Source organism: Pecten maximus, chromosome 7 (genome assembly GCF_902652985.1).
Source record: "Pecten maximus chromosome 7, xPecMax1.1, whole genome shotgun sequence".
NCBI classification, from domain to species: Eukaryota; Metazoa; Mollusca; class Bivalvia; order Pectinida; family Pectinidae; genus Pecten; species Pecten maximus.
The window spans coordinates 19762727-19788796 of NC_047021.1; the positions used below are offsets into that span (position 1 = coordinate 19762727).

General features: G+C 39.6%; 1 protein-coding gene across 1 annotated transcript; it reads left to right on the plus strand.

Annotated features, from left to right (window-relative positions):
- The first annotated feature begins 9441 nt into the window (after positions 1–9441).
- On the plus strand, positions 9442–13643 carry LOC117331830 (pancreatic triacylglycerol lipase-like). The gene has a single exon (XM_033890753.1). It carries the CDS (start codon positions 10059–10061, stop codon positions 11487–11489), a length of 1431 nt encoding a protein of 476 aa, XP_033746644.1. The 5' UTR covers positions 9442–10058; the 3' UTR covers positions 11490–13643.
- Positions 13644–26070: the final 12427 nt, after the last annotated feature.

Consider the following 26070-nt stretch of genomic DNA (forward strand, 5'->3'; position numbering starts at 1 on the left):
CAAACAAATCGTTTAAATACAGTACGAAGAAAATAAAATTCAGGGTGTGTTGCGACGTTGGTAACTACGGCAGTCGTGGTTGCTAAGATGATATAGTTCCAGTGAATCTACGTCAAGACACCAGTAGGCCTATTGTTAACAAAATTAAAAGAAACAACTGTTTTTAAGCAATTGATATATTCACAATCCACAATTTCCGTCTCAGATTAACTATGGTCGAGGAACACAGTTTGTACTAACACAGATTAAGGCTAGTAGCCTAGTGGCGTGGCCAAATGTTCTCTTGGAACTGTACGATTCAACCATTTGTTGTTAGCTTACCTCGTGGAGAAGTTAAATGTGCACTCATTTCCGCAATATTCAGTTTAATTTTTGACAAAATACTCACTTGACGTTAGCTTTTTTGCAGAGATCATCGGATAACAGAAGAAAACGCTAAAATTGCTTTGATTAGTCCTTTCATAATGGCGCCGTCTAGTTGACTTTCTAGTAACGTCACAAATAAACGACGTCATGATTATGGTACCGATTCCCGCGCTTATTAATCAGCTGTGCCTTTTTTTCACTGCCTATACGCTAATTTATTCACATTGGCAGAGTCTACTTAACTAAAGAAGGGAGAGATGTAAATATATTCTCTCATTCAACGTATTTTTTTTATAATCATATCATATTTCATTAGTTTCAAAGTATACAGAGGCTTTAACGGAAATTGGACAAGCAACACACGACATTGAACTGACCCGAGAATTGATGACCGTAGAGTCATCCAATACCAAAACAGATGGGATCACATAGGCCTATATTTGCCAAACTCAGCAACATGGCCTTTTTTTCGTTCATGCATCAACCGCTAAGATTAACACTATACCTTCCGTAATGAATTAATGGACAAAGTGTGTGTTTTTCTGTGTCACCTGAACCGATATTATAGGTTGGTCAGTTGTATCACCTGAACCGATATTATAGGTTGGTCAGTTGTATCACCTGAACAGATATTATAGGATGGTCAGTTGTGTCACCTGAACCGATATTATAGGCTTGGTCAGTATCTTTGAATCTCGCCTTTCAAATAGCTGTTACTGGACACTGTGAAATGTTGTTCTTAATTAAGTTCAAGATGCTTGTAGCCGTTACCCCTGTTTTTGTTTACGTAACAGCTATCCGGGCACAAATACAGCATGCATATAGATTTTACGTGTGCAAAATGTATTAAGATATAGATTCACCAAATAACTGCATTCATTGTTTATAATACTACTAATGTCTGCTCTTATCTCCAACAAACATGTCTCAGCATTAAGAAGTAACGTCTATAATCGTCAATGCAATAACATTGTGATATTTTTCAAATGATATGTTTAATATAAATATATGATTTGCGTCTACGCTATGATGAGGTACCATTTCATCTGGCACGTTGATGTTTCATCCAGATACATTTGTACATAATACGGTCGGGTTTTCTGTGAACATCATGTGAAAACAGAGACTGGCTCCAGTCACGGGGTAGTCTGAAGCAGAACAAGCAAACCGAATCCCTAAAGAAATACGTTCGTGTTGTTTTCTTAACAGACGGAGAGGAAAACTGTTTTTGTTGGAATTTGGGGTAGAATGGGGTGGGGGTTTATATCGGGTCAGCATATGGTGATGTGATCGATCGTTCGTTATGTGTCCGACTGCTGCCTGACATCCTACCAATATTATACAAATTACATCATTGACTGAGGTCATTATAGGTATTTATTAACCCAAATATTACGATATCAACCGAAACGGATACTTTACATGATAAAAACATTCACCCAGGTGAAGAAGATACTTGTTTTGTTTAACCTTAAATGTGAACTATTTATTGAATTAAGAATGAATATGCTTTTGTTCATTATTGTAAACCTGGCATTGACGTCATAATACAATATTCTGACAACACAAAAGTACTATCCATAACACGTCATGCCCGAGTTATGTTTGTCCCTGTTTATCGTCCCTCGCCTTACAGGGGTGTGGTCCATACATGATACGTCGTATGGTACCGGGCTACTACGACACTCTCGAAATGTTATACCTCTTAAAAATCGTAACCAAGCAACGTAAACATATTTTAATATTCTTAAATATAAATTGAGTAAAGAGTACATTAGAAAACGTATTTCTTTAAACATAGTCATGCTTGGCCCAGCTGCCGCCTATTCAGTAAATAGCGACGCTATTTTATCGATATTGGAAGAAAGAAGTTCCTTTTTTTTTTTTATAAATAGCGACGCCATTCAATCGGTATTGGAAGAAGGACGTTCATTATATTGTGACTCTTGTTAACCTAACCGTTATGGCATTTTCAAAATTTTAAAATGAAAATAAATCGCTAAAACTTGTTTTCTTTCAAACATTTAAACATCTATTCTAACATCGATTCAGTACCCACTTTTGTATCCCTGTTTATAGACCCGGAACAGCCTACGTTACTCCTAACTCCCCTTTTAACCCACACAGCGCTGACATTAACTATAAATGATAATTTTTAAACAGAAGCCTCTAAAGACTAAAGGAGTCATCCAGGAAGTCGTCGAAAACAGCACTGTGTTCAATGTACACAACCTTATCCTCAATGATCAGTGGGATCTTTTTTTTTTCGTTTACTTTCATTAATTTAACGAGTGTTTGTCTGATTTTGTTTGAGATGGCCAGAAGCTGCACAATTTTGGAATGCTCTCCTAAGTAATAAAATAATAAACCGAAACAGAATATCGCAGCAGGCCATAACACACGTCGGCTAACACGAGTAGGAGAGGCGCGTTCGATACCAAACCCAAATCCCAGTAGGTGTAGTGATCTTGGCAGGATATAAAACAGTATTATTTATCAACATTACTGCAGTCGATAACACATATTTTATTTTATAATTGATGAAAGCATGTCATTATTTCATATTTTTTTTAAGATTCTGTAGGCGATCACGTGATCCCAATGTGCTCGTCACACAGCACGACTCGTAGATATCGGTGGAGAGGTGTCACAGCACAGATCGGCACATTTATCACAAATATCAGACCGATGTCGTGTCGCTTTTATGGAAGCCCTTTGAGGACATATGAAGATTTTAATCTAACGAACACGAGTTTATTATGTTATACACGAGACTTACAATCTTGTATCGCGAATTATCATTTACATGTAGGTATATCACGTGCACGTCTTCTGTTCTCAAGAGTGTGTCTTTTATTCTTTTTTTTTTTCATGAATGAAATATATCATGTACGATAACTGCTCTAACATACGGATTGTTGTGAATATGTCGCACAGGCGATTCTGTCTCGTGAGTCATCATGTGGACATTCTCCAGTCGTAAAGCGCGAAACGAAAGCAAAACGAAACGAAATCAAACGGAACGAAACGAAATCAAACGAAACGAAATGAAAAACACGGTTTGATTTGAAACCAGAGCCCCAGAGGGCCTTTATCGCTCACCTGGTTTATTTGAGTAAACATCAAAATAATGTTCATGTTCCATTTGTTAATAGCTTTATTTGTTGATGTCTAACAATGCTATACGTGTGATTTTGGGGTGGGGATCTCAACTGCTTCAAATATATAACCCAATAAACGAAGTCAAGACTCAACATAGTTGTGTTTAAAGAAACCTAAAGTACCTCGGGGGTGGGGAAAGACCCCTGGGCCTAGTTTTACATCAGGAGTGTGTTCATCTTTTAATGTCCAGTAATTCTATATATGATTATGGGGTGGGGATATGAACAGTTTCAAACACAGAACAAAAGAAATAAGTCTTTAGGGTTAGGGAAAGACCCCAGGGCCTATTTTTACAACATGGCCGTGTTTGTCTTTTGATGACAAGCAATGCTGTATATGGTTAAGGGGTAGTGACCTCAATAGCGTCAAAATACAAGACATCCTTTAGAGTAATACAGTCAAATTGCTTCCTTTTGCCCTGCCCCTGAGTCTCATCGGGAGCCAGCCCCATCATTTGTATAGAATCCTAGTTATGTAGGGATGTTTCCTACCAAATTTGGTTCAATTCTGATCAGCGGTTAAGAAGAAGTCAATATTGCTGACAGACGACGGATCAGGACGGGTATGTTATACATTCTCATTGTAACATGTCCGTGTGTTTTGTTATACATTCTCATTGTAACATGTCCGTGTGTTTTGTTATACATTCTCATTGTAACATGTCCGTGTGTTTTGTTATACATTCTCATTGTAACATGTCCGTGTGTTTTGTTATACATTCTCATTGTAACATGTCCGTGTGTTTTGTTATACATTCTCACTGTAACATGTCCGTGTGTTTGTTATACATTCTCATTGTAACATGTCCGCGTGTTTTGTTATACATTCTCATTGTAACATGTCCGTGTGTTTTGTTATACATTCTCATTGTAACATGTCCGCGTGTTTTGTTATACATTCTCATTGTAACATGTCCGTGTGTTTTGTTATACATTCTCATTGTAACATGTCCGTGTGTTTTGTTATACATTCTCATTGTAACATGTCCGTGTGTTTTGTTATACATTCTCATTGTAACATGTCCGTGTGTTTTGTTATACTATCAACAGGCGTCTGTTTCTGGTTAGTATTAATAGAAAAAAATATTAGACCTTACTTTTACTATATCAACAAGGTGTAACACTTGAGATCTACGACTCATCGACTGTGGAACGGAAGTAGACTTGATTAGTCGACAATTATATTTAGTATATTGTTTATAGAGTTGTCGACCAATCAGATTGCCCCTTGCATACCACTCTAAAATATACAAACTACTTCCGTTCCACAGTCGATGCATCGTCTCATCTTTAATCATTGTCATACGACAAAAGAATAACATGTTTATATTTCAAGATTCTAAATCAAGGTACGTTATTGAAGTTTAAGTGCATTTGTTATTTTAATCAGATTGAACTAAAATTCAAAGTGACTCGAAGCTCACCTCAACTTTCGATTTTTGGAGTGATACATCTTGTTGATATAGTTGGAGACACGGGTCGATATTTATTTTCTGTTTATACTAACCAGAAGCAGACGCCTGTGCTTTATCCAATCATTACCAGAATATATTATCGACATCGTCATTCCATAATTAAAACAATACGTGTTTGCTGTCCTCTTAAGTATATATAATGCATAAGAAATCACAATTCTTTAAATACTTCTGAAAAGGATGTGAATGCCAGGATTGGAGCGTGCACCAATACACTACGCGATTTGCATGCCTTTAAATCGTGGACTAAATGTATAATCAAAATCGAGTTATTATTTATTAAAGAGCTGATTGAAAACTGCGAAAATGTATTCTTTGTTGTCTGCTGTTTTTACGCCGATGAAAATGGGGCACTTAGGCCTATGTACAGTCTATTTTTTTTCAGTGTTTCATTTTTCGTTTCGATTGATTTCGTTTCGTTTGATTTTGTTCCATTTCGTTTCGTTTTGCTTTCGTTTCGCACTTTACAGGTACCCTTGTTAAAAGTATGGCTATCAATATACTTTGGTTGAGTGTCGTTCTAGCCCTCCAGATAATCAGTCGTGCTTACAAGAGAATACACGCGCACAATATAAAAATGATAATTTTACATGTATGCCCCAAAGATGTTCCATAGTTTTCATGGAAGTTGAAACTATCTATTTTCGCAGAATGTGTCGATGTTAGAAGGAGGATAAACAACAAAAACAGACCAAACGTTAATCACATCGTAAGCTGTTAGCATTATAAAATGTCGCATGTTATCAGACATTGCAGTGCGAAGGTCCATGAGTCTGAAATAGGTAATAACTAATACATTTTGTATAGTAATGTTGATCTATAGTTTTATGCCAGCATTTCTTGAAATCATTACCCTCCCGCCCCCCCCCCCCCCCCCCTTTTTTTCTTTTTTTTTTTAAATCTTTATTTTCGAAAATCAGTAATTAGTTTATATAACAGATTCAAATGTCAAATGCTTCAAAGGAAATTTTCATAGATAAAGACTTGACACGAAAAATCAACAAAAAATCTGTCATTGTGTTTTATTTATGTTATATTCTGAAGTCAAAACTGATTCAATACTCACTGTAAAATGAGTAAAAACTCCTTTAAATTGTGTTAACCATCGAACGGAAGTGAGTTGATCATGCTTATTAAAGCTTCATTCGGAACTACATAGAAATGATGGTAGACTTACGAGGGCTCCCGAAAACATGTAATCGGTATCACTAGTATGTTTGAAACGCATGCAAATGCTGTACATGTGAGAGCATTGATACTACGACAGATACCGTCTGCTGGAATCGTAATAAAAATGAATCAGTTTTGATAAAATTAAGGAGGCTACAGATGAAGCAGACTGCCGTGCCCTAGAAAACGGTGACATGTTTTAATGTTTTCACAGTTGTAAGTTTGTTTATAGTTTAGTCGAACAGTTCTTCATGAAAGTTTATTATTTTAAAGTACTTCATTCATCTGCTTTTAGGTAAAAACAAGGATGGTTTAGTGAAACTTAAATAACTTGTAATAATACTTTCTTGCTGTTTTATTGTTGTTAGTAATTATTATGAGTCGAAATTATGGCTTGCAGTGCTTACCTCTACTTTATAATAAATCATCTCGCTGTTTACACATAACAGATGGAAAGTAGAAACACATGTAAGACAAGTGATTATTTCATTCGGACAAGTGAATTTATCTTATCACTTGTCCGAAGGGGGACAAGTGCAGAAAAAAGTTAATGTCGACCCCTGTGGATTGTTATGTCACACTGTAGCGCGGATTCGTGGTTGATATAATGTTTCAGCAAAGTGAGAATATTTAGAATTGGCAAATTAGGAAAGGGAAAAAATCATAGTCATATAATATTTTTTATTTCAGTAAAATGAGGCAATTTAACAGAAGCAACTTGATAACTTGTTAGTATCTGTGTATCATGACTGAACATGGACCTTGTTGTTGGCATGTAATTTATCAATCAGTTTGTTAATTTAGCTCATGTTTATCGCATAATTTATATTGCACAAAAGAGCCATGGTGTTGTGTCTATACCACACAAACATTGGCAAGAAGACAGCTTTTAGAAAATATGTTTGAGGCATAAAAAATGCATGTTTCTGAAAAACAACCACAGTTTATTTATTTGCGTTGAAAACAAGTAGCATCCAATACAAGTATTTCCGTTAATTTAAATGCCTTCATTTATGCCATACTTGTACAATGTTATTCACGACTGCCATTTGCATTACAAAGTCAATATGGAATACGTTTTAATACGGTATGTTAAGTACAATCCCGTCAAACAAACGCTCCTACTGTGTGTTATATACACGTGCGAGCCTAACGGCGTGGCTATTTTCAGGTTTCATTATTTGTGAGACTTATAATTATTCCTAGCTAACTAACATCTTACCACAAATTAACTCCGCATCTACAGCAAATTATTGATTATTTTGAGAAACTACAAGTCTTGACACACATTTTGGTATGTTTCATGACTAGTTTCGTACAAAATGGTGGATATTTGTTGTTTTTTTAAGATTCAACATTATTTCCCTATAAGGCTGGCCCTTAAATATGTTCGCTTCCGAACACCTCATCAACTCATGTATAATTTACAAAAAAAGAAGAGTTCATTCTGTATTTTTACAGGGGTTCGAACCTGTGACCCCGAATTACCGAATTCGCCCCTCTACCGATAGAACTAAAGGAAATTCCCTCTAGCGTGAAGCCTCATTGTGTACACGTAATTAAGTAGGCGACAGTTATCTTATGTACAACTGCGATCTTACAATGCACGAGAGGCGAAGGACAGTTTAAAGAATATTTTCCCACAGGGCCTGTTTCTGATGCCCCTTCATATCGATACAAATTTCTTAGTAACTGTATTTTATTTTGCGATCAATATTTGATTTAAAACCGTGTCTTTAGATTCTATACATGTTCACAGTTAGTACTATAGACTGGGGCGAAACACGACATTCTACTTACTCTGTCCACCTCGAGCGGTCAAATCAATGGACCTTACTGACCCCTGGAAGTGTCCCCGGATGTAAATGAGGACGTCAATGGGCCTGACCTGAGCCTAGACAATTCGGACTGTCCAGTCGACAAGATGGATGGCTGCCTGGCGGTAATAACTCGAGTTTATTTGACGATTGATCAATGACTATGTTCTATATCAATTAATCGATCGCCTCAACGGTACATGGTCTTTAAGGTATTAGGCTGTACTTCCGAGATCGCTAAATCTGGAAAACAATTCCGCATTTGTCAGCTGGGACATCCACCTCGGTTTGTCCAGGAAAGATCCGGAAGTGTGAACAAATAACAGAATTGAGGTTATTTCCCATACAGGTGCCTGTAAATGTGGTGTAATTCTGTATAACGTTACACACACAATCAGACATTTCTAACATGTGAAACGAGTCTAAACGATTACCATGAAAGTCGTATTAAATCAACCAATAGAACATCAACTGTTACCGGTTAACAATATAAAAAGGTACAATTGATACGATAGCTTAATTTTGTTTTCGCTGACACAGCGTACATGTTATATGCATGATTGTAACATGTATCACGCTACCAAATAAAAGGCTCGAGAATCAACGTGGATTAAAACAGTAAGGCTGTCATGGAAACACCTTTAATTGACAAGTAATACGGGGAGCGTCAGTGTGCTTGGGGAATGCTATCACAGTGTATCGCTATGTATCTCCAACATTGATAAAACTATCTGTTACACCGAGAACAAAGAATAATGAAATGGTGTTTTCGTTAACAGTTTTATATTGGAATGTGTGTTTATTAGTCTCGCTGTGCATGTGAAAAAGCATAAATATTCTCTTTTGCTTCCGACATTTTGTTCCGATGTTCTGTGGAAATGTTTGATGGAGCCCAAATAATTGTCTTTTCGAAAAGCCACAAACAGCATCACCGGTGACAGAATTGCATTGTCGCGTTAGTCAGACAGCATGCACGTCAAAAAGGTTGGAGTTTAATGTATTTCCGTGATAATGAAAATCCTCGACATTTTACCGTTTAGATTATTTTCATATTTTAATCAAAAAATGGCAAAAGCCGAAACGGTCCCAGATTTTTCAGAATTGTGGTTTAGAATTAAGTCTTGAGTTTCATGAACCCTTAATTTACTTCATAAGGCAACCCCTTAATTTACTTCATAAGGCAACACGTTCTATGGGGAAAATCAAATCTCGGACTGAATGATAAATAAAAATACCAATCGCTATACGTTATATACTATGTGAGATTTGTGTATTTTAAATATAATTTTACACGTAGAAAAATATTTCATTATCGGAATCAGTTATATCTGTCAACAGACCCTAGTCTTGTATAATATAATTCGTTGTGTCCTTAAGGCAGTATAGCTGACCGTGTATATGGCATACATGTACGTACGGTGTCATTCAGTACCCGCGGGCACCTGTCTCCGTCCGGGTAGCAGACCCGTGACCTATCTACATGTATACTGGACATAGACATCCAGTAACCTGAACGAACTATTTCAAAACACTTCACACCTTTCTACCAACGGAAGAAAGTGTTAGTATAAAAGTGAGTTAGTGTTTATTATAAACAACAGTTTCTGTCATCAGGTTAGAAACATCCTAACTAGCTTAAATTTCAATGAAACGTGTTCAGCTGGAACATACTTGGATTCATGGCATGACGCAATGGCCGAGACCGACAGGAAACGGAAGCTTTTAGGACCGGTCAGTAGTAGATTGTAGGAACATTGGTCGAGACCAGTATCAGCAAATTGTATCAAATTTTGGACAAGGAACCGGAAACAGTAAAACTGTAGGGACAGTGAAAGAGGAACCGGAAATAATTATCTCTGTGGGAACAACGAGAAACATTGACGTCGTGGATGTCGGTAACCCCAGGTTAAAGGTATGATGTTGAAATATCCGTGGACACAATTGAACGTTTTCAGCGTACACCAATAAACATAGGACCGTTTAGGACTAAGACGGAAAGGAATAGTGTCGTATCCGTGTGTTGGCCAGTTCGTGTTTTATGTGAAGTATTACGAACCCGAATTGTAGTCATGATAACGCTAGTATTTGTTTGTTGTGTCTTGTCTGTCACAGGAAAGGATATTCTCTCCCGTCACAAGGAATGTCTGCCGGAGTTCGGATGCTTTGTTTCGGACGGAATCGTCCCTGTTCCACAACAGCCGACCACTGTCAACACACACCTGAAGTTGTTCACGCGCTCGAGTCCGCACAACGCAAGGACGAGCTTTGCAGTGGACAGATTCGTCAGTGATATTGGTCAGTTTTCCTCTCTTTTTGATACCTCAAAAAATACCAAATTCATTATACACGGATATTTGGATTCTGGAACTAGTCCCTGGGTCATACAACTGACCAGCGAGCTATTACTGAAGGGAGACTTCAACGTGATCGTGGTGGACTGGCAAAGCGGGAGTAAACAGGGGTATAACCTCGCTGTGGGCAACTCGTTTCTGGTTGGAGCGGAAGTGGCAAAAGTGCTGAGATATCTTCACGAAAATCACTCTCTCGACTATGGTCGGATACACATCATTGGTCACAGCCTCGGAGGCCAAATCGCTGGGCATATTGGGTACCGGGTCAAAGGAATCGGTCGAATCTCCGGATTGGATCCTGCCGAGCCGGACTTTCGTGACAAAAGCACTAATCGGAGACTTGACAAATCCGATGCTACTTTCGTGGACATCATCCATACAGATGGTTCAAAGTTTAAACTGCTATCGGGTTACGGCTTACTAACACCGATGGGTCACGTGGATTTCTATCCTAATATGGGTCAGCACCAGCCAGGATGTGACGAAAAACCCGTCATAAGTGCCATTGATAAAATTTTACACGGGTCCATAGGGGGCGCCACTAACTCCGTTACCTGTAGTCACCATCGCGCAATTGAATATTATATTGAATCTATCAATTCAGTCTGTAAGTTTTACGGCCACGCATGCCCGTCAGCGTCAGAGTTCGACAACGGCGCGTGCTTGGATTGTCCAGAGAGTGGCTGCCCGGTAATGGGGTACGACGCTGACCAATCTGTGGAGCGGGGCTCCTTCTATCTCAGTACGTCTGCGTCAAAACCTTTCTGTGCAAACGAGTATTATGTGGAAATAAACGTGTCCCATTTCACAAGAACTTCCTACGGGGAACTTCTGGTGACTCTAAATGGTGTGAATGGAAAGTCTGAAGAGATGAAATTTTCTCCACGTAATGAGTATTTCCGTAGTGACCAGGTAGAAAAACACGTCATAGGCACAAACATCGATGTAGGTCAAATGACGTCATTGCGCGTGAAGTATGAGGAGCCAGAACATAACCATCATACGTCACATACGGCCCATGAAATTAGAATACACAGCGTCATTATAGGCTCTGGGGAAATGTCGAACGACAGAATAAAGTTCTGTGGGCATGAGGACGGCATCCATCCGGATGGTACTCTCACTCTGTCCTCACGCTGGGGCTGTTAGGATCGACTCTCCTGTGATAGGCCTAGCTCTGAAACTGTTAGTATCGGCTCTCCCGTGATAGATCCAGCACGGTGGCTGTTAGGATAGGCTCTCCCATGATAGACCCAGTACTGGGACTGTTAGGATAGGCTCTCCCATGATAGACCCAGCAGTGGGACTGTTAGGATAGACTCTCCCATGATAGACCCAGCACTGGGGCTGTTAGGATAGGCTCTCCCATGATAGACCCAGCACTGGGGCTGTTAGGATAGGCTCTCCCATGATAGACCCAGCACTGGGGCTGTTAGGATAGGCTCTCCCATGATAGACCCAGTGCTGGGACTGTTAGGATAGACTCTCCCATGATAGACCCAGCACTGGGGCTGTTAGGATAGGCTCTCCCATGATAGACCCAGTACTGGGACTGTTAGGATAGACTCTCCCATGATAGACCCAGTAGTGTGGCTGTAAGGATAGGCTCTCCCATGATAGACCCAGTACTGGGACTGTTAGGATAGACTCTCCCGTGGTAGATCACGCACTAGGGCTGATAAAATGGGCTCCCCTGTGATAGGTCTAATATTTTGGCTGATAGGATAGGCTCTCAGGTGATAGACCCAGCACTTGGACTGTTAGGATCGGCTCTCCTTGTGAGTGGCCCAGAACTGAGACAGAATAAGCTTCCCTGTGATTGGCCCAGCAATGAGACAGAATAAGCTTCCCCATGATAGGCCCAGCACTGAGACAGAATAAGCTTCCCTGTGATAGGCCAGGCACTGAGATATCATTTAGCTTCCCTGGGATTGGCCCAGCACTGAGACAGAATAAGCTACCCTGTGATAGGCCCAGCCTGAGACAGAATAAGCTTCCCTGTGATAGGCCCAGCACGGAGACAGAATATGCTTCCCTGTGGTATGCCCAGCACTGAGACAGAATAAACCTCCCTGTGGTAGGCCCAGCATTGAGACAGAATAAGCTTACCTGTGATAGGCCAGGCACTGAGACAGAATAAGCTACCCTGTGATATGCCCAGCCTGAGACAGAATAAGCTTCCCTGTGATAGGCCCAGCACGGAGACAGAATATGCTTCCCTGTGGTAGGCCCAGCATTGAGACAGAATAAGTTTCCCTGTGATTGGCCCAACACTGAGACAGAATAAGCTTCGATGCTAAACTTCGATGTGATAGGCCCAACACTGAGATATAATTTAGCTTCCCTGTGGTAGGCCAAGCAATGAGACAGAATAAGCTTCCCTGCGATAGGCAAAGCACTGAGACAGAATAAGCTTCCCTGTGGTAGGCACAGCATTGAGACAGAATAAGCTTCTCTGTGATAGGCCCAGCATTGAAACAGAATATGCTTCCATGTGATAGGCACAGCATTGGGACATAATAAGCTTCCCTGTGGTAGGCCCATCATTGAGACAGAATAAGCTTCCCTGTGGTAGGCACAGCACTGAAACAGAATAAGCTTTCCTGTGGTAGGCCCAGCACTGAGACAGAATAAGCTTCCCTGTGATAGGCCCAGCACTGAGACAGAATTAGCTTCACTGTGATAGGCCTAGCATAGAGACAGAATAAGCTTCCCTGTGATAGGCCCAGCACTGAGACAGAATAAGCTTCCCTGTGATCGGCCCAGCACTGAGACAGACCAAGCTTCACTGTGATTGGCCTAGCACTGAGACAGAATAAGTTTCCCTGTGATAGGCACAGCACTGATACAGAATAAGCTTCACTGTGATTGGCCCAGCATTGAGACAGAATAAGCTTCTCTGTGATAGGCCCAGCACTGAGACAGACTAATATAAGCTTCTCTGTGATTGGCCCAGCACTGAGACAGAATAAGCTTCCCTGTGATAGGCCCAGCATTGAAACAAAATAAGCTTCTCTGTGATTGGCCCAACACTGAGACAGAATAAGCTTCTCTGTGATTGGCCTAGCACTGATACGGAATAAGCTTCACTGTGATTGGCCCAGCATTGAGACAGAATAAGCTTCTCTGTGATTGGCCCAGCACTGAGAAAGAATAAGCTTCCCTGTGATTGGCCCAGTACTGAGACTGTTTTATTAGCTTCCGAGTGATATACCAAACACTTAAGTTGTTCGGGAGCCCTCAAGTGTCTGTAAACATGATAGAGTGGTTTTATTTTCTATAATAAAAAGTTTAATATCGGAATGCAGTTTTAGTGTTATTCTCTTCTCTATGAAATGGACAATTATTTCTCTTTGCTTCCGACGTCTTATAGAAATATTTGATGGTAGTACAAATAATTGTCTTCTTCAAAAGCCACAAAACGCATCGACGGCGTCAACGGGGCAATGCAGTAAAACAAACTTACATACACGAATGCCGCGTTTTAATGGGTTTTCACCGAAAATTGAAATTCTCCACTGTTTTCTAGCAGTACTGTTGGGCGCTCTGTGCAGGATCATACAGTACGCCGAATAGTTTTGAAAGTATTTGGTTTAGAGCCCATCAAACATTAAACCTAGTCCGTCCTTGACAGCCCGGCAATACCTACATTGTATAACAACTACAAACGGCCACATTATTGTGTATGGCGTGACGGTAGTGTATAGGAGGATGACTATGCTACCACACCGGGATCCTCACTGCCAGACGATTATACCCATTACAACCACCAGTGTCACAAGCTTTTAACATGGCTTCTATTAATCTCTCAATTCCTGCTAAAATAGAACATGGTTGGTTCGTAATGGTTCTCTTTAAAATAGTTTTTGACGATTCTTTTTAATTTTCTTTAAAACGTAATTAACATCTCAAATCATATTGTGTTACAGAATTAATGTCTTCCCTTCCCAGAAGTGCGGTAAGTTGATCTGTTAAAAGTTCCAATAAACTCCCACTTAACGCAAGACGATTCCTTCCTGGTTTATATAACGTGTGTAATGTGCTATACTTTAAATTTGTTTCTTTGTTTCTTGAGTTGTTTACGATGATTATAACTCTAGATATATAGAAAAAAACTGTATAACAAAGATCGCCAAGATACAATCAAATTCCTGTATAAAAAGACAACCTGTGTACAGCGGCCAGATGTCTACTGGTCATGTTAATACTACATCCTGTACATGTTAGTTGTTCTGATGGTCGTTGTAGACAGGCGAAACTGTACATTTAGTAAAGACACGCACACCTGTCAAGAAGGTTACAAAGACTACCTGCTGTATACGACCACATGTCTGCGATATAACCTGCCTACATGGCACACTTTACCTGTTCATAGAGATCACAGATCTATAAAGAACACTTCTCTACAAGTACGCCTGTCTACAAGGACCATCTATATACGGATATCTCGAATTTACAGACACACAAAAAAAAGTACAATACAAAGACCAACTGACGACTATAAAGTGACAACAAAGTGGCTACAAAGTGACTACAAAGTGGCTACAAAGTGACTATAAAGTGACTACAAAGTGGCTACAAAGTGACTATAAAGTGACTATAAAGTGACTACAAAGTGACTACAAAGTGACTATAAAGTGACTACAAAGTGACTACAAAGTGACTATAAAGTGGCTACAAAGTGACTATAAAGTGACTACAAAGTGGCTACAAAGTGACTACAAAGTGACTATAAAGTGACTACAAAGTGACTACAAAGTGACTACAAAGTGACTATAAATGACTACAAAGTGACTACAAAGTGACTACAAAGTGGCTACAAAGTGACTATAAATGACTACAAAGTGACTACAAAGTGACTATTAAGTGACTACAAAGTGACTACAAAGTTTCTACAAATGACTACAAAGGACTACAAAGTGGCTACAAAGTGACTACAAAGTGACTAAAATTACTACAAAGTGAGTACAAAGTGACAACAAAGTTACTACAAAGTGACTACAAAGTGACTACAAAGTGGCTACAAAGTGACTAAAAATTCCTTCAAACTGGAAATGTTTATCTATATTTTAGTCGTAAAATGTCAAAGATTTAACATCCACGGCATGTTTTTGTTGCAGTGCTCTTTCTAAGCACAGGTTGTGTCATTTTATTCCTTAAATACCGAATTCTTTATCGACTTCCTGTCAATAACGACCGCTACATTCCTGTATTTTACGATCCGCATGTAGATATGTAATTCTCCTGTACCCGTTATGGAATGGTATTTTCAAGATGGCGGACCAAAATGATCCAAGGTGGTAAAAGTGCACTTTAAGCTATAAAATCACTTATTGATAAGTACTGGAGACAGGAACAAAAACTACCTCAGAAATCTGCTGCTGTTTTGTTCTTAAACAACTGTGAATCCTTCGCAAAGTTTAGATTTCAGATTTCAGATTTTATTGATAACTCAGACACACACACGTGTGTTACAAGAGGTCAAACATAAACAGCAAATTTTATACATGGCGGAACACAACAGATCTCATACACTTTTTATAATTTTTTTCAAGCCTTTCATCAAACTTACATTTATTTGAGAGCACACGAACATTACATAGAGAAACTAAACCTTTCATTTTTGTCATATTAGGGTATGTACAATAATGATTTGGTATATATAAATTTCTAATTTGACATACTAATTCATGATTACAGATAAATTAAATAATGATACTCATCACCAACACTATTGGAGCACAAAGGACACATTCGATCATTACATGGTATACCAGCCCATCGCCCCGTTTCTATGGGCTATGCGATGTACGGAATTTTAAAATAACTGTTCGCCTCGGCATCGAGGCGTGTTTCGCCGTGAGTGTGCTCCTATTAAATGATTAAAACAGATTAATGTGTATCTTCATTGGCAGAAAGACTCCCTGGTGTCATCAGCTTTCAAGCAATATGATGATTACACCTTAAAGCCCCACTGTATTACAAAAACAAAGGAAAACGATTTTGTTAACGTTATAGTGTACCGGAACACTTTGCTATATTAAGCTTATAAAATGAAATTTAGGATGAAACTAAATATGCTGAAAGTGCGACTTTCATAGCGACTTGCGATTCTTCTCGAAAACACACCTGAAGCCCAAAGTCGTTGATCTCGTTTCGGTGACCTCTGACCTGTGACGTCACAGGTTTAACGGGTCAGAGCCGCCATATAGGAAATATATAGAAGCAAACGTCAATACGTGCCTGTAATTAATGAAAGATGTTTCTGATTGATTCCAAAAGGTTATTTATCGTTGTAACGAAACCAAACTACCCGATACTCATTATAGTGGTCGTTATATACAGGTTTGTTCTGTTATAAGTTACCGGTATACTTGTTACAATTGGATGATACTACATGAACCTACAGTGATCAATATATAGAATATTTTACATGTTATTCAATATTTTGGTTGTCGTTATAGACAGATTGGACTGGACATTACTTACCCTCATGGTCCTTATATACACGTGCATTTCTAAAATGAAAGGTAATAAAGAGCCATACATAACTGAAATAAAATCTATTGTAACGTAATGACATCGAGGAACAGCATCCAAAATAAATAGCAAAAATACTTTCTTTGGTTCTATTAATCACTTTTCTCGAAAAGTTCGTAATTTCTAAATATCAGAGTTGAGAGTCTCTGGGTTCAATCCCCTGTACAATAAATGTTCTCAGACACAGGGTGGCTTTCATACTCCCCTCGTCTGCCATTAAAATTTTATACAATCATAATGCATTTCTAATTGCATTGTATGTTAGCCAAGAGACATCAATTACAAGGCCGACACCACTACCGACAAGTAGATGTTGATAATACGGTCCGATAGGAACCGTACATTTTTATATTTGATGTGTTTGTGAATAGATGTTTGTGTCTTCAAAGTCAGTCGAACGTTTGTTTTAATAGTACATGTCTCTGTGTTTAAGACTGACGAATACCCTAGCTAATCCCAGCCATGTTAATCCGAGTTACGGAGTTTATCGTGATACGACTAATATCAAAGTAAGGGCCGTACCTGACCATCTTTTAACATCCATATAGACATTGGAAGTGCTATCTATCGCGTGCACTCATTCAGAAAATCTTCGTTCATGTCGTTTTTAAGTCAAAGATTTCAAAGGTTATCTTTTTAACTGATCTCTAATTATTCTTTATCAAAGGGAACATGCTTTCTTTCATTATAAAATGGTCTGAATATTTTATATGCCGATGCCTTGATAAGCCCCACCGATCCCACGGTCACGGAGGGGATGGAACAGAGCACAGCCACTTTATCCTGTTTGGGGAGGACTCCCAAAATAGTCAAAGGCTACCAACCTCGCCGCGAACAACGGCCACTTGGTGCTACTTCTTTTGAAAGTGTAATTTAACATTGTCATAACTGCATTCTGTCTGGAAGCACACCAATCATACCACAGAGCCATTTATGTACAGAACTATATATGGACGTGCACGATTCGTGACTAGGATACATGTATTACAAACATATGTAATTAGATATTGAAGTGCAATGTAGGATTTCTCGCTTAATAATTCCCTCGGGAAATAACCTAATACGTGGTTGGAATGATGGATTGCTGTATATACACATGTAAACTCATCTCTCAAATTGTGTTTACCTTGTTCGTATATGTGTGTAAAGTAAACAAGAAGTAAGGTTATATGCGATCTTTACATCAAACATGTGATATCTAACTTGGCCATTTTAAATGTTACGTTTTACGTGTTCAATTATTCAGCACATTTTACCAGTTTGTTCACGTGGAACTCTTGAGATGAAATATAACATCAATGTAACATGTACCCTTAAGCTTAGTCTTCGAGAAGTGGGAATCTTCATTATGGAGCTGGGTATGATCCGTCCTTGGACAATATGCAAGGTCACTATTGGGCATTTGAAGCAAAACATTTAACGCTTTGATAGAATCCGCGCCAATGGAATTTGTTCAGATCTCTATCTGGAAAAATCGTACTTATACCAGGGTCACACATTAGCGTTTTAGACTTGCGAATGTACAAGGCATCAGGATAGGTGTCAGTAAGTAAGGAATATCACAGCAACGCCAAATTACGTAGCGAATACTTTTTGATACGGAGCACGATCTCTTGGTACGTCCAGATACGGTATTTTTAAAGTGTGCACTTAAACTTACTTGGCAGGTACGCAGAAGCTCCTAAACGTCAAGTATACGTTGCAAGCACGCCGTTGGATCGAAAGCTACGAATACTCGCTACGCCGTTGAAACGCTTTAGTTGACGTATGACAATACGTCAAATTGGTGTAGAAATCGTTACGTTTGTGTACAAACAGCGTCCCTCTCTTGTCCATAGCGTACTAGGTATGTATTCGCCGTTCCATTGATATATGTACGGCGATACCACGAAACCTTCGCTGGTGTGTCGTTGCTGCTACGTAGATACTGCATGTCAAATATTTGTGGCGTTGTGAGAGTATCTGCACCATTTACACAGCCTATGGGCAGTATTTATGCTTGAAATGCGACATGATGCGTACCTACTAAAAGACCAATTCTTTGTATGTTTCAATTTTCTCCGCAACCATAGACCTAGATGTTCCAGGGATGGGGTTTGTCTCTGGTGTCGCTTTCCTGCATGGCTGCTACATCTCCATTACTTCAGCGTCAGAAAGTGGTTCTTGGGCTGGCTGAGTTGTCTTCCCTTTTTGATTGCCCGTCTTGGTGCGCTGATGTCCGTTGGGGGTCCTAGCTTGGTAACTCCTCTGTTACGCAGCAGAAACGCCACACGTAAGAAAAAAAACGCCACCCTAACGAGATGAGTGTTCAGCACTAACGCACCATGCACCATTCATACGGCTAATTACGCCGTCACCGTACGTCCTTGAACTTCGTACAAATACCAACTAAGCAAAAGTAGCGCCACACATGCGTTGCATGTACGGCATGTACGCGACACAACTTTCGATTTGGTCAAATTGTGTAAATTTCTTTAGTGTTTGACCCGTGTAAAGATTTTGAAGAATATGTCGCGCGCACACGTGGCATGATACGAAAAAGTGTGAGCATTCTGTAATATGGCCAGTCGGAGTTAGAAATAAAAGAACTACACCACGTGCAATGACATTGTCATCATATTGCCTCAAAAGTATTTTACATCGTCAGTCGAGACGATAAAAACAGTTCACCTTGTGTTCGATTCGGCATGACGTCATTTGTATTATAAATCCCGAAGGTAAAGTTACCAATAATCCGGGTGATAACGACATGTGTTCGTCCTCTGTGTGTGTAGTCAAGACAGTCATGTCATATATCATACAAAACCGGGCGACTGGCGAACAATTAAATCTATATTTGATAATTTCCGGTAGACATTTAGATAATAATTGGAAAGTTATTATCTGGTTAAGTTTTATTTGACAGGCCGCCACATGAACTAATATTTGTTCGAAGGTATGTATTAGAAGTGAATACAGAAATAGGTAAATTATCACGTAAGTGACGTCTTCGCTAATTTAAAAACGGCAACGAATATTTTCCCTGAGTACTTATTTCCATATATCATAGAGGGACGGATTTCATTGTCAATTCCAGTAGTGGTGACATTGTATATCCGCGTGTCAATTCAATATGGGGTGTCTCTTAGCTCAGTTTTTGTTCTTGAGACCACCTCATCACCATCTCATCAGCCTGTGAAATTAAAAAAAAATACTATATTAAGGTTCAGTATTTATGAGCAATTCCTTTAAAACTACATGTAGTAGAGGAGGTATTCCTAATACAACGTGGTCGTGCTGTCATATCAAGATATAATACTTGTAACTATCATCCGTTATCACTGACCTCCAGATGTTAACGGACATTGGTGGCAGCGGTGGGAAGAGGAATTTGTGAACATTCCGTCACTAACATAGGGACGATTCCCTAACCCATCTTATCATATGCAATACATATTTATGGACCGTGGGTTGTGAATTCGTCACAAGTACCTGTGTTCTCTAATATAAATTCTGATAGTAAGCAAGTAAACATAAATACACAGGCATTCAAACTAGTAGATTTTTATGTTAAATGAAATGTACTTAACGAGAGCACATCCTGTTTTTATATCGCTTTCTTCACTTTAATTCCAACCATTTAAACATCAACATTTAAGCATATAGCTAGTCCGAGTTAGAACGAATAAACATTATTTCCCATGAAGGTCTGCACCGTGAAGGCCAAACATGACTTTTGCATGACACTTTTGATGAGTCTAAGTAAAATGTGATTGCTTATCCATTTTAGATAGCCGAGAAAAAAAACATAAAAAGAGAGAAATTGTGTCCGATAGCTGTTGTATATCAGTCTCTTATAGGATGTGGTATTAGCTCGAGATGTCGGGGCGACAGACCTTTAAGTTTCGAGACTCAAGATAACAGCCGTAGCCTATTATTTGTTTAGGAAGAAGCAAGTTATGGACACATTCTTGACTTGGTCTCGACTCTTAATACTCACCATGGTTTATGATTGATTTTGATATAGATTTACGTTCGTATAATAAGAACAATATTTGTTTGAATCGGATTCTACCTTTTGCGGCTTATGACAAACTGTGAAGTTTTGTTAACTTAGAAATATATTCCCTGATATTTTTATTTCTTTTTTCTTCCCCTTCCATCCTTCGCCCTCCGTCCTTCTGTCCTTTCATCTGCAAGTCTCCAAAATACTGCAACTCGAACACCTCGACCCTAGGCCACCGCGTGACCAGTTCATATGTGACTGACGAACTGTATAATGCACTTCTAAATAAGGAAATTGCACATGATACGTTGTGGCTGTAGACGATCATGACGTAAGGAACATATTACGGAGACGGGCCGTGGGGCCTAGGAGACCTGGCCTTATAGATTTGTATGATTTAATGTGTAAAAACGACGGCCAATTCAAACTAGGGTATGTCACCAGTCGTGCTAACGAGGCGAATAACTGCTGTTCGCGGAACTACCTCTTCAATTTGTGGTCCAATGGGGAAAGGCCCGGCGCCACAATGCAATAATGCTGCCACTACAAAAAGGTTTTATGGTGGCGGACCTTGCGAACAATATTTCTATTACGTACAAAGTGTAGATATGTAAAGTCAGTTAAGCTATAGTGCAATGCAAAGCCAAAAACCAATTCTCACGGGCAAAGCTTAACTTTACATAACAATATTTCTTAAAGAAGAAAATGTCTAAAGTGTTTATACCTTATTATGTTAGAAAATGATTACTGGAGACATATTTTACACAAAATGTACTTTCCAACAAAACACTTAATCTCGGGGACCAAATCCATTTGACAACACAGCCAGTTTCTTCGTCTGTGGAACATTTTAGAACGATCACAATATATTTTACAAAATAAATTCCCGCCTTTATTTATGCCGTCTGTGTTAGCCTGTCTGGGGGGTGATACATCTCTCCAGGGTCCCGGCTAGCCGGAGGACACATACGTCTTTCTGTAATGACCGGTTTGGCCTCTGTCTGGACAACCCTGACTTCTCCATACTATTTGTATTCTAATTATCAATTGTGTTACCTCTCCGATACATTTGATTGTTTTATCACTCACACTGGGATAGGAGGGGCTATGGAAGGGAATACCTTAACTGTTTTTAACTGGGCTAGGAGGGGCTATGGAAGGGAATACCTGAACTGTTTTAACTGGGCTAGGAGGGGCTATGGAAGGGAATACCTTAACTGTTTTTAACTGGACTACAGAGGGGCTATGGAAGGGAACACCTGAACTGTTTTTAACTGGGCTAGGAGGGGCTATGGAAGGGAACACCTTAACTGTTTTTAACTGGGCTAGGAGGGGCTATGGAAGGGAATACCTGAACTGTTTTGTTTTAACAGTAGAGGAGTTTCTAACGATTAATATTTATGTTCTCTTTTGAACGACCTCCAGCTTTCTAAACGTATGACAAACCAGCCTCACCAACCCATTTCCAAATTGAGGTTATCTCTATGAAAGGAAATCTTAAAATACACACATATATATATATCATAAAAATAAATCATCAAAAACTGTATTTTCCACAATTATCCATCGCAATATTTCGCCAAATTGCATAAGGGCTCAAGATCATTATGAAGGATCGGATCCATTCTCACGCTCGGAATAGAATGGTTCTGAGCCTTAATTACCACTACGAACCTTGTGATTGACCGAAATGTCGCGACCTCTGTAGGTCTGATGTAATCCATGGGTCTCCATGTGTACGTTATCGTGTTCCAATGGGGCCAAATTTCCAATATCGCTCCTTCGCTCCTTCGTCCCTTCGTCATCGTGTTTTCGCTCCTTCGCCACCGTGTTTTCGCTCCTTCGCTCCTTTGCGTTTAGGTCGAAGGAGCGATATTGGAAATTTGGCCCTAACAGACACCGTAGTACATTATGTATTGTTCAGTTCGCATTTGCGAAAAAATCAGAGTCCGATGAAAGTAGAGACGTGTTGTATCCTTGTATCTAATAATGCTTCCGATGGAAAATGTAAAGTCAAGGAATTATCTGAAGTTAAAGAACGGTGATGAAACCGAAGCCAGTTTTTCAATTCAACACTAGTATTCTACATTTTCTCTCCCCTGTGCAGCCCCAGCATCCCTGATGTCTGCAACGGTCAACCTACTCGATGTAATGCCCCTACGGCGTATTTAATAATCCGGACTTTTAGTCCTATCCCGGAACGTCGATTAGAACGTCTACCTAAAATGTTCGGCGCAAGCGGACAGGGATAAAATATCGTTTACTGAAACAACCCGTAATTTTGTGGTTCAGCTAAGCAGTATTTTACCACATAACTAGCCCATCCTGCTCATGCAATACAGAGTTACGTCAAAATTAAAAGACGTCTCCCGATTTGTTTCAGTAGTTCAAAAAGTATTGCCTGGGCTGATTGTTTAACGTACTGTCGACAGCTATTGCCTCCTTTGTTCGGGACCTGCGAGGGTATGTGTTTTGGTAGGCTGTGGTTCTTTTCTCTTTGTTATAGCTCGGAACTGATGCCGATTTTACAGTGCTACCTCGCCGAAGTAGAGCCAGCAACACACCACAGCATATCCCATGATACTGACAACAGGAGACCAGTGATGAGAGTTTAGAGACTACCCAACGAGGAGACATCAGGAATAAAAAGTTGCATAGAAAGTTCTTTGTCATGACAACCAAAGTGACAGTGGACACTATCAGGAAAAAAAAGAGAGAAAAGATAACATGAAAAAATATGTCGCCTTAAAAGAATTAACCAACGGGTGAAGCATGTACAATTTTCATCCTTTCCATTATTTTCATTTAGGAAAATAAGGCACATGTTTTAAATAATATATGTAAACATAGCCAGTTAACCCTGCATATTACCACACGCGATTGCTTTTGGGTAGTATTTATAGAGAAAAAAATAGCCCCTATTCTAACCAAGGGCTAATTTTGTCTTCTTCCGTAATACTAACCACAAGCAGACGCATGTGATGTTACTTATACAAAAGTATATATATTGTATATTGTAATACAATGTTGTAGGATTAATGAACTTATTTTTCTCTGTTTTTCAGACATGTGAAAACCATGTTAACCACTTAAAAATAACTAATAATAAACGCAAAACAACAGGATTTTTGGCTAAAAATGATACAATTCTCTGCAACCCCCCCCCCCCCCCAAGTGCCCATGTGATATAATAGATCTTATTCATCTTTATCAACTAACAATAGTAAAAGCCTTCTCCTTACGTATGTTTATTTATACATATACGTACTTTGTGTTGGAGAGTAGGTCTACTCCGTAAGTATCGTTTGGGAGACTAGGTCTACTCCGTATGTATCGTTAGAAAGAGAAGGTCTAATCCGTTAGTATCGGTAGAGAGAGAAGATTTACTCCGTATGTATCGTTAGAGGAAGTAGGCCTACTCCGCACGTATCGTTAGACAGTGTAGGCTCACTGTGTACGTATCGTTAGACACTTTAGGCCCACTGTGTACGTACCGTTAGACAGTGTAGGCTCACTGTGTACGTATCGTTAGACACTTTAGGCCCACTGTGTACGTATCGTTAGACAGTGTAGGCTCACTGTGTACGTATCGTTAGACACTTTAGGCCCACTGTGTACGTATCGTTAGACAGTGTAGGCTCACTGTGTACGTATCGTTAGACAATGTAGGCCCACTGTGTACGTATCGTTAGACAGTGTAGGCTCACTGTGTACGTATCGTTAGACAATGTAGGCCCACTGTGTACGTATCGTTAGACACTTTAGGCCCACTGTGTACGTATCGTTAGACAGTGTAGGCTCACTGTGTACGTATCGTTAGACACTTTAGGCCCACTGTGTACGTACCGTTAGACAGTGTAGGCTCACTGTGTACGTATCGTTAGACACTTTAGGCCCACTGTGTACGTATCGTTAGACAGTGTAGGCCCACTGTGTACGTATCGTTACACTTTAGGCCCACTGTGTACGTATCGTTACACTTTAGGCCCACTGTGTACGTATCGTTATACTGTTGGACAGTGTAGGCCCACTGTGTACGTATCGTTAGACACTTTAGGCCCACTGTGTACGTATCGTTAGACAGTGTAGGCCCACTTTGTACGTATCGTTAGACAGTGTAGGCCCACTTTGTACGTATCGTTAGACAGTGTAGGCCCACTTTGTACGTATCGTTAGACAGTGTAGGCCCACTGTGTACGTATCGTTAGACACTTTAGGCCCACTGTGTACGTATCGTTAGACGGTGTAGGCCCACTGTGTACGTATCGTTAGACACTTTAGGCCCACTGTGTACGTATCGTTAGACACTTTAGGCCCACTGTGTACGTATCGTTAGACAGTGTAGGCCCACTGTGTACGTATCGTTAGACAGTGTAGGCCCACTGCGTACGTATCGTTAGACGTTGGGACAGTGTAGGCCCACTGTGTACGTATCGTTAGACACTTTAGGCCCACTGTGTACGTATCGTTAGACAGTGTAGGCCCACTGTTTACGTATCGTTACACTTTAGGCCCACTGTGTACGTATCGTTAGACAGTGTAGGCTCACCGTGTCCGTATCGTTATACTGTTGGACAGTGTAGGCCCACTGTGTAGGTAGTGTTAGACACTTTAGGCCCACTGTGTACGTATCGTTAGACAGTGTAGGCCCACTGTGTGCGTATCGTTAGACACTTTAGGCCCACTGTGTACGTATCATCATCATATATCCTCATGCTGTTATCTGAGGAGACAAACGTCGCCAACGCCTGATGCAACATGTATAGATATCGTATGTAACGTGTATAGATATCGTATGTAACATGTATATATATCGTATGTAACGTGTATAGATATCGTATGTAACGTGTATAGATATCGTATGTAACGTGTATAGATATCGTATGTATAGATATCGTATGTAACATGTATAGATATCGTATGTAACGTGTATAGATATCGTATGTAACATGTATAGATATCGTATGTAACGTGTATAGATATCGTATGTTACATGTATAGATATCGTATGTAACGTGTATAGATATCGTATGTAACGTGTATAGATATCGTATGCAACGTGTATAGATATCGTATGTAACGTGTATAGATGTCGTATGTATAGATATCGTATGTAACATGTATAGATATCGTATGTAACGTGTATAGATATCGTATGTAACGTGTATAGATATCGTATGTATAGATATCGTATGTAACATGTAT